Source organism: Bidens hawaiensis, unplaced genomic scaffold (genome assembly GCF_021521415.1).
Source record: "Bidens hawaiensis isolate Kalapana, Puna unplaced genomic scaffold, B.hawaiensis_p1.1 tig00058313_1, whole genome shotgun sequence".
NCBI lineage: Eukaryota > Viridiplantae > Streptophyta > Magnoliopsida > Asterales > Asteraceae > Bidens > Bidens hawaiensis.
In genome coordinates this window covers 27,974-38,542 of record NW_027500535.1, presented here as the reverse complement: position 1 = coordinate 38,542, position 10,569 = coordinate 27,974, and the positions used below count along the sequence as shown (strand labels likewise).

The 10,569-nt window shown below is 35.1% G+C and overlaps 1 protein-coding gene across 1 annotated transcript; it reads left to right on the top strand.

Moving 5' to 3' along the window:
• The first annotated feature begins 2,394 nt into the window (after nt 1-2,394).
• On the top strand, nt 2,395-5,943 carry LOC143602296 (CASP-like protein 3A1). The gene is made up of 3 exons (XM_077079459.1): nt 2,395-2,711; nt 4,763-4,898; nt 5,582-5,943. Exons 1-3 carry the CDS (start codon nt 2,398-2,400, stop codon nt 5,792-5,794), a joined length of 663 nt encoding a protein of 220 aa, XP_076935574.1. The 5' UTR covers nt 2,395-2,397; the 3' UTR covers nt 5,795-5,943.
• The last annotated feature ends 4,626 nt before the right edge of the window (nt 5,944-10,569 follow it).

Below are 10,569 nucleotides of genomic sequence, written 5' to 3'. Positions count from 1 at the left end.
ATGAATTATGAAATGTCTTTTATGTCCTTGTCATGCAATTATGAAATGACATTTGTGTCATAGATAACCTTTAATCATAACCATCGGTTTGTCTTAGTTGTTTAATTTCGGTTCGATGACCAGGTCATCGGTTAAGATTTGCTCTTTGTTCACCCCTACATTAAAGTTTGATATCCAACCCGGCCCAGCCCGTTATAACAAGATCCTACTAAACCATGATCGTGTGAAGATGTAACACTTATAGAGATCTATCTTGTACGTACATTTTATAGAATATTTAAAGGGAAAATTCCCAAAATAGGTATTTATGATTAGGTTTTTCAAGTTTTAGGTGCCATTTTCAACATATTCCCAAAATAGGTATTATAAACTAGTCGTGACGACTAGTTTATGATTATTCACGAGTAGTTTGTATAACCAATTAAAACTTGCCACGTGTCTATAAACTAACCAAAACGACTTGTTTCACTAATAATCTACTCGTAAAGATTAAATAAGTTTAAACCCTCGTAATCAGCGCCACACGAGTAAACAAGATATTCTTTAGTCGCGACGAGCAGATTATAAAACCTTAAGAGTCGCGAGTATTTTATCAAACTAACCACGACGATGAGTTTGATAAGCAAATGCATCTAACTGGTTTGTTTTACAAAACACTAACCGGAATGGTTAGTTTGTTTCGTCAACTAGTCTTTACGAGTAGATACAGGTCAACGACTACTTTATATCCATTATACGCGTATTTTGTTGATAACTAACTCTTCTCGATAAGTTTATCTGGTAAACATTACTCTTACGAGTAGTTCATTTGTAGTTAACTCGTCGTGACTAGTTTACCTTGTTTATATTCCCAATACGAGTATTTTATTGTTAATCAACTCGTTCTGATAAGTTACCAGATTTACATTAACCATACGAGTATTTTATTGATAGTTAACTCGTCTTGTGTATATCTTGCTATAAACTAGTCGTGACTAGAGGTGCACAAATCGGGTTTTTTAAATACCCGGGTTCGGGTATGGAACCGGGTTCGGGTATTGAGAAAACCATACTAACGAATTTTTTCGGGTTTTTTTCCGAGGTTTTTTCAGGTATAAATTGGATTTTTTTTAAAGTTTACACTTTTTAGGGGTATTTTTAAGGTATTTTTCGGGTATACATCGGGCATTTGAAATACTCAGTTTCGGGTTTTGGAAAAACCCGGTTCCGAGTATGGAACCGGTTCGGGTTTTCATGTATTACCGGATACAAATCGGGTTCGGTTCGGGTTCGGGTTTTAGTGCCAAAATGCATTCCCTATCAGTACCCTACGGGTAGGGTCGGGTACGGGTTTGGGTATTAAAACCCGGGCATTAAAAAACCTGTTCCGGGTTTTTATTTCGGATCTGGTTCCGGGTTCGGGTTTTTTGTACACCGCAGATCGTGACTAGTATCATGCTATAAACTAGGCTTACTGTCATATGAAGACATGTGTGGGCCTACAATAACATTACTGGGCCAAGACGAGTTAATTACTACTTAACTACTCGTACTGGAATGTAAACAAAGTAAAGTAGACAAGACGAGTTAACTATCAATAAAATACTCGTATGGTTAATGTAAATCTGGTAACTTATCAGAACGAGTTGATTAACAATAAAATACTCGTATTGGGAATATAAACAAGGTAAACTAGTCATGACGAGTTAACTACAAATGAACTACTCGTAAGAGTAATGTTTACCAGATAAACTTATCGAGACGAGTTGGTTATCAACAAAATACTCGTATAATGGATTTAAAGTAGTCGTTGATCTACTCGTAAAGACTAGTTGACGAAACAAACTAACCATTCCGGTTAGTGTTTTGTAAAACAAACCAGTTAGATGCATTTGCTAATCAAACTCATCGTCGTGGTTAGTTTGATAAAATACTCACGACTCTTAAGGTTTTATAATTTGCTCGCCGCGACTAAAGAATATCTTATTTACTCATGTGGCGCTGATTACGAGGGTTTAAACTTATTTAATCTTTACGAGTAGATTATTAGTGAAACAAGTCGTTTTGGTTAGTTTATAAACACGTGGCAAGTTTTAATTGGTTATAAAAACTACTCGTGAATAATCATAAACTATTCATCACAACTAGTTTATAATACCTATTTTGAGAATATGTTGAAAATGACATCTAAAACCTGAAAAACCTAATCATACTAAAAAACCTAATCATAAATACCTATTTTGGGAATTTTCCTATATTTAAACTAATCCTTTAATAAAAACAATATATTTCATGAAATACAAACAAACAAAACAATCACTCTTCTGTTGAGTCACGGATGCCCCTGATTTCACTCCCTCCATTTCAATTATTTTATACTCTCAATTCTCTCAAATCACCACACACTCACAGAACAAGATGACCGACCTCAAAACCACACCCGAACCCGCAATACAGCTGCCGGTTCAAACCACTACCATCACCACAACCACCACCACAACTACCAAGGTTGCTGCTGAGGCTGAAACTGGCACCATGAGTGGACCATTAACCTCTGCTGGCAAGGTTTCACGAAACTACAACGTAATGCATATCGTTTTACGGCTTGTTATCGTATCGGCTTCGTTGGTTTCGCTTGCTGTAATGATTACTGCTAAGGAGAAGTCGACCGTTTTGATCTACGGGTTTGAGATTTCGCTTTACTCCAAGTGGTCGTTCTCTGGGTCATTCGTGTAAGTTCTTTCTAACCGCACCAAAAATACTAATATCGAATTTCTAAAAAAGCGCGTACCAAAATTACTGATATTAAATGTTGACAATGGTGGCTGGTGAGGTTTCCTTTCGGCCTAGGGGTTCTGTCTTCATTTTTGCACTGCAGTGTAAATTTACCCAAATTTTTATATGCAATATATATTTATTTGTTTTCGTTAGAAAATTAAATTATCACACAAAATGATAATTTTGGGATTATGGTATCACGAGCTCTATATATTGCCCGTGAATCGTGATTCCTTTATTATTGTGAAATGGTATATTAATGGACAATGACACATTTGTCCATATTTGGGGAGGGCATATGCGTTATTTACTTGTACAGTATAACCATTCAATGCATGGGTTACAATACCAATTTTAAACAAACAATAGCACAAACACTTCTTTCATTTGGGAGAGAAAACAAAGGTGGTTGGTTACCCAATTGGTAATTACAAAATACTAAATTGTGAGAACAAGAATTTTTTATTTTTTTTTAATTTGTATTGACGGTTCATAATTTTCAAAATTTAAAATTTCTACACCATTAAACTAATTTGTCTACATGTTTTTTTTAGGTTTTCATACACCTGTCTAAGTTATGTGTAGGAAATATAATCTTTTTTTTTAACGACCCACTAAGTAACGCCGGGTATTTTGTACGCGGCCTCCATTGGTTAAAGGTAGCCTGAGCCGGCCACTAGTCCGGACGGACGGAGCCCCTAGCGGTCCACCTATTGAGGGATTCACCGGATAAAACCCGACCCCCACGCCCGCCAAATGGCACGACAGCGAGGAGCCGGTAAAACCGGGTGATCTGAGTCTTGGCAAGCCAGGGTCATCCCTCATATCTCTCATATAAATTGGTGATAGTGAGGTTTGAACCCCTTACCTCTCACTTGTAAAGTAAGTGCTCTACCATTGAGCCACAACAAATTTATTAGGAAATATAATCTATGCATGACTTGCACATGTCTAGATTTAATAAACCAAAGAATTTTGTTTATTTTTTTAGAATATTAGAACATATGTATAAATATTGGATGTCTGTCGATTTCTTATACTTTAAATTTTCTTAAAATTGAAAAAATGAATTATTTGTTTTGTATTTAATGTTCTCTAAAATTTTATGTTCTGCTTAGAACCCTTCCTAACATTATGAACAAGTGCTTATGCGGTTCTTAAAGATTTCTAATTGTGTTTAACGAATCTCTATCAGTGTATTTTGCTTTATAAAAGGAGATAAGATACTTCTACGCGTTTGGATGAGTAAAACGCTAAATAGTTTGTGATTACTTATTCGAAAATGATTATTGTCTTAATACAAATTTACCCTTAAGATGAATCAGTTGATTATTGGCTTTTGTATATATTAAAAAATGCGTGCATCATCATCATCATCATCATCGTACTCAGTATATCCCACCAATAGCAAAGCTATGGTAGGGTCTGAGGAGGGTAAGATGTAGGCAGCCTTACCTCTACCCCATAGGGATAGAGAGGCTGCTTCCGGTGAGGCCCCCGGCTCGATAGTAGTTTTGCATCAAGCCTTAGACATAAGGCACATAGCACTCAATCATCGGGACACCGGCTGATCGGTGCATGTACCCTTATCTTTCAGCTATCAACGCCACTACATGATGCCTGATTAACGTCCGTCACTTTTAACGTTATTTTCACGAGATTAGTAAAATAACGTCAAAATTAGTGCAATTTCACTTTTGCCCACCCGAGGGTTCACATATATATACATCATATGTGCGCGCCGCAAGCAGGGCTAAAAAAATGCGTGCATAAACATGCAAATTCTAGCTCTAATGCTGGTTTAATTTGTGTTATCGAGCTACCAACCAATGAGTAGTTAGAGTGTGCACGATTGTTATGAACCAAAATGCAAATCATGCAAGTGTGATGAAGTAATTTGGAATGAAATGCGTGTGGGATTAAGTTTCATAAACTCATGTTGATTTAGTGATCATGCGCATTCTTGTGTTGTCGTTGATAAAAAAACTCAAATTAATTATGACAGATATTTGGTATGTGTATCCGCAATTGTAGCGATCCACTCTCTTCTCCAACTAGTTATGACATCATCAAGAGCGTTACGTAAGGAGTCAATCTTCTCGTCTAGAAACCATGCTTGGATCATTTTTGCAGGTGATCAGGTATTCGTTTATAATATGACAATTATATGGTTCTTTGTGCTATTCTCTTCAACTGTTTTTGAGACATCTATCCCACATCTAATTATATAACACCCACAATATAAGCTATGATTTCTTGTTAGTTAGCAGGATATCGATAGAGTCTAATAATGAGGTTTCCGGTATATATATATATATATCATAGAATAACAACATACTTAGGCCCATTTGAAGTCAACTAGATTTAGTTCTAATAGAGCTTGAAGTACCAAAGTAGACTTTTGCGTTGAAGTCGATGATTAAAAGAGCTAGTGTTGTTTTATATGTTTACCCTTTACTTGTGTTAAAATGTAAGCATATAGTTACTGTTTACATAATAATAATAATAATCCATTGAAGAAAATTAGTTTTGTTTGCAGCCCATAACTTTAGCAACCCAAAGTTGGCCCAATAACTAAATTAGCGATTTTAATATAAAAAAACACTAGGATATTGTAATGTGATTTACTTCTCTAATTATTTATACAAGAACTAACATAACAACAAACATAAATTTGTAAATAACGGTGATAAACTTACCTATGTTGTTTAGTTCTTTAGTTTTTTTCTGTTTATATTTTTTTGTTCGCGGCCTATTTGCCTCTTGTAAGTGGTTCTCTTTGGTTTTTTTTTTAATATATTTGGCTTTTCAAAAAAAAATGTAGGTGTTCGCGTACGCAATGATGAGTTCTGTATCGGCTGCGACAGGTGTAACCAACTTGAACCGAACAGGAATAAAACACCCACCTTTACCCAATTTCTGTAAGCCGTTACATAGCTTCTGTGATCGAGTTGCGATTTCAATTGCGTTTGCATTCTTCAACTGCTTCTTGCTTGCCATTTCCGCGGTTCTTGATGTCGTTTGGTTAGCTAATTAAAGACCGCTTACTTTCCGAGTTTTCACTATTAGGGTTATGTTTAGACTAGATTATGTACTTAACTTCTTATATGCCGCGGATGTATTGAAACTAATATGCAGACTATCTATAAAATCACATATCGATACATGCACTATTTAACTTGAGTCCATACTTTTTTATGTTAATGTAGTGTTTAAATATATTTTATTTTATTTAAACAAATAAAATCCAACGTTGAGGAAGTATGCCATCTTATAGGAATATTTCAAGATATTTCTGCCGTCATATGAACATAAAGTAAAAATACGAAACAGTTCCATGGTTTTATGAATATATGTGCAACACCTAACACTTCTACTGGTATAAATATACTCAAATTGATTATTCTCCTAAATTTGTTAAATATATTTATAGTTATCTATAAATATGCAATAGATTTTGCTCGACTAAATAGTCATACACGTTTGTAGTCCTTTTCCAACATGTTTAATTTTATATGTTACCCAAAATGTCTTGAACCAAATTTTTTGAATTTATAACCACTTTGTCTTTAAGTAAACGTTAACTAGGTTTTAGGTAAGGTTTCAAATAATTAGTATTTTTTAATATATTTGTCATTTATTAAAAGATGTTTATTGGTTAAAGTATTGCAATTTTTTATATAGTTGGTAATGTAAATCTGTGATTGGGGTAACTAATATGTAAAACGGGAGCTTAAAGTAAACATTTGAATAAAAGTATCGTTATCAACGATTAAGCTAGAACCTAAATAGAAATTTTTAATATATTTATGTAATTAATTTAAAGCAAACTATGAAACTATATGATATTTTGGTATTAATTGGAAATAAAAGTATCTTCATTGGTTTTTTTAGAAATATATGTGATCCTCTTAATCATATGTTCATCCCAAGCAAGGCAAATGAAGCATTAAACTTTCAAACAAGAAAGAATATTAAGTCTCAAACTATTGGCGAGGAAAATAAACGGAAAATGGCACAACTAAAGTTAAATGATCGTAAACACACTTACCAAACTAGTTAGTTAACTTACAAATTTAGCCGCTTAACTATATTTGAATTTACATATTGCCCAACGACTTGATATAAACATTAAACTACCATACCCACCAAAAGGTCACCCATAGTAAACATATTGATAAAGATTGAGAAGATAAGATGTAAACAAACATACCTCCAACCCATAGAGGCATCTATTAGAAAGATTACTCCAATAAAACCCCCCGCTCCAAAAACTATCCTTGGCTTGCAAAGCATATACATATAATAACCATAAAAATATATAACACAATAAACAAAACAAAAAAAAATCATTAGTAAGCTACTAAAATAAAAAAAATGAACGGAAAAAAGAAGAAGAAAAAAATACACTAGAAAATAGTAAATAATAAAAATCAATAAATAATAAAAACTTCATAGCGTGACGAGGACAAGAAGAACATGAATTGTGAACGCTAATCGGAAAGTCTATCGACTCCTAAAAGTCTTTAACCTTGATTCTACGTATTCCCAAGTCTTCTTCTTCTTTCTTTCTCTTCCTCTGATGTAATACTTGGGTTTCACTAAGTGGAAACCAGGAAGTGATAGGAATGACTTCTCATATGTATTGGTCAATCGAAAGAGGTTAAATGACAAATATTTTATAAAAGACCATGCATAATGTTGTAACAACTCGGATTTTTTTTTCAAATTAATATTCTTATTAAATGTCGGACCCATTTCGTTGTTCGGGAAATTATATCACGTTTATCGAGTTAAATTAATTGTTATAATATTATTTTTAATTATATACATTGTAACATCCCGTTTTCTCGTTTCGGTTAATAAAATAGAAATATGAGTTATTATGAGTCGGGCTAGTGTTGGGTTAAATGGATATGGGCTATGGACTTGGGTTATGAAGGAAAGAAGGAAAGACCATGGGCTTAAGCCCATGATCCATAATTATATAAACCTTAATTACCCATTTATCATTCATTTACACATATTTCATACACCACCAAAACACACACTTAAGCTCTCTATCTAATTTCTCCCCTTTCACTAGCCGAACCAAGATAGAAAACCGATCCCGATCCAAGGTAATGATAGTATGATGTTGTATGAACTCTAATCCGTTAGATTTAGTCACGAAACGACGAGCCAACACCGTTAAACCGTTAAAGTCACGGGAATCCGGGTGGAATCGGGTATAAACCGAACCTAAGATGAGCTTAGGGGTCACCCTAGCTCAGATCTGGATCGAACGGGACGAAAAACGATGAAAAACGGTGGAAAAATAGTGAGATCTTGTTTTTCCGGCGAAGTTGCGGTTTTCCGGCGACGGCGGCGCCGGAAAACGGCGTACGAGGTTAATGATATGTCAGAGAATGTCTAACATTCTCTAACCTAACCCTAATTCGTTAACGGGGAGTTAACAAACTAGGGATGATTCGTCAAGCGATTCGTTAATGGAAGCTTTACGAACTAGCCTTAGTTCGTGTCCTAGTCCGCCATGGAAAAGATAAAAAATTACCCCCGATTCGCTATAACCATTCGTATCGGAGATAACGAATTAGAAGGTCCAATTCGTTACATGGACTGCTTCGCTATATGGACTGATTCGTCAAGGGACCAGTTCGTTATAAGGTCCAATTCGTTTACAGGACCAGTTCGTTAGAGGGTTCAATTCGTTACAAGGACCAGTTCGTTATGACAAACCAATTCGTTAAAGAACCAAGTAACGAACTAGAAGTTTAATGAATTGACAGAACAGTCCCTGGACTTAGAGAAAGAATGATTTAATTACAAAATAGCCCTTGGACTTTATTAATATATGGAAGATACCTTAAAGGATTAAGAGGTTAACAATAAAATATTATCATGAAATCCTAATGGAAATGTGTTAAGACAGTTAATGAAAATAAAATTTTTCCAAGCTGACCTGGCAGCTTAACCCCAGCCAGAGGCTCTACCCCTTGGACCCCGCTAGGGGCTGCCGCCCCTAAAACCCCGCTGCCAGGGGCGCTGCCCCCGGACCCCCATTCGTTGAGGGTTATAATTAGACTAGAATGCGATATGGGTAGTGATAGTTAATTGATACGTGTAATTGTTATACAGTTAGTCGTGCACAGCTTAAGAAAGGAATAACCATAAACGGTGAACGTAATCGCGTTCAGGTGAGTTTCTAGCCCCACTTCCTTGTTATGTTTTCAGGGCTGTGTGCATACTCGATGTGATAGTTAATACACTTACCTTAAGTGGTAAGTGTATGCCTCATATGATTTATGTATGATGATTGTTTGACGGTGCGTGAACAAACTTCGGATATTGCATGTACCGCCAAGTAGTAATTAAAGATGTGATTGATATATATGATGTATGAATGACGTATGTATGATGTATGAATGACGTATGTATGATATATATATATATATATATATATGATGTATGTAAGATATGTTGACTCGACGTGAATGATCTTCGGATATTGCGCGTATCGTTAAGGATAGTATGTAAAGACAGGTATGGTACAGTGACACGAAACAAATGGACCAGACCCTAATAATATCTGTGAGGATAGGGACCAGACCCTATTAATATCTGTGAGGGTAGGGACCAGACCCTAATAATGTTTGTGATGTTGCGGACCAGACCCTTATAATATCTGTGAGGTTATAGGGCGGAAGGCTCTTTAAGTAGTATGGATAGTTATGCATGTAAAGTAAAGTATGATTGATGTACAAACCTTCGGGCATGTGTGCAAGTATGTGAACAGATTGTATGTTGTATGATTAACTAGAACTCACTCAGCGTAGCTGACTTTTAGTATGCACGCATGTGAGTAGAATGAGGCAGCTCGTTTGAGGGGAAGCACATGGCATGGAATTGAAGACACTGGCATCTCAATGAAATGTTATGTTATTTAAAAGATATGTTTTTATGATTAAATGATTCGAATGCTTGTTAAGACAATAAATGATGGTTATGTAATATATGGTTGAATGTTTTTTTGATATTCCGCGAATGTTTTAATTAACTCTGATATTATGAACGGTGTTTATGAGTAAATCCAACGTCCAGTGTAGGGCACCGGTTACGGACCTTACATACATATTATATATTTACTAGCATAAGTGCCCACGCGTTGCTGCGGGTTCAAGCAAATTATCTACTCGTATTGGTTTTGTAGCGTTTGGTGTGGCGCGTAATGGGTTATCAGTGGAGCGCGCTACCTCATATGCATATGGTTTTGTAGCGTTTGGAACCTTTTAACCCAAGGGCATAAATATCATATTATGCATTATGCACCTAAAAAAGTTTGACAAATTTTTAGAGTTCCATCATATCTTTATTCATAATCACATAATAAATTTATGCATTATTATGTGGAAAGTAGTCGAACGATGACGAGACACTTACAGACATAATCCGACCATCCAATCCGTTGACTACCCAAATCACAAACAATAATGTTGTCTTGAAGAACAAGGTCTGCATCACGAAATAATATACAAATTATTTTTATAATTAAAATGGTCAAAAAAATAAAAGAGATTTTAACTTATACATCAACTTAAATTATGTATGCATTATTTATTTTCCGAAAAGTTTCATGTAGCTTCTTTAACGATACAATGAAATAAAACTGATATTATCAATGGCATTTTGTATAATTGCATGCTGATACGCACGGAAGCAAGAGAGATTATATTGTTATTTCCGTAGTTCAGTATGCTGGTAAAACTTGAGCACTAATTTCCTCGTAAGCTTTTCAAGCAGCCGTGTTTACAC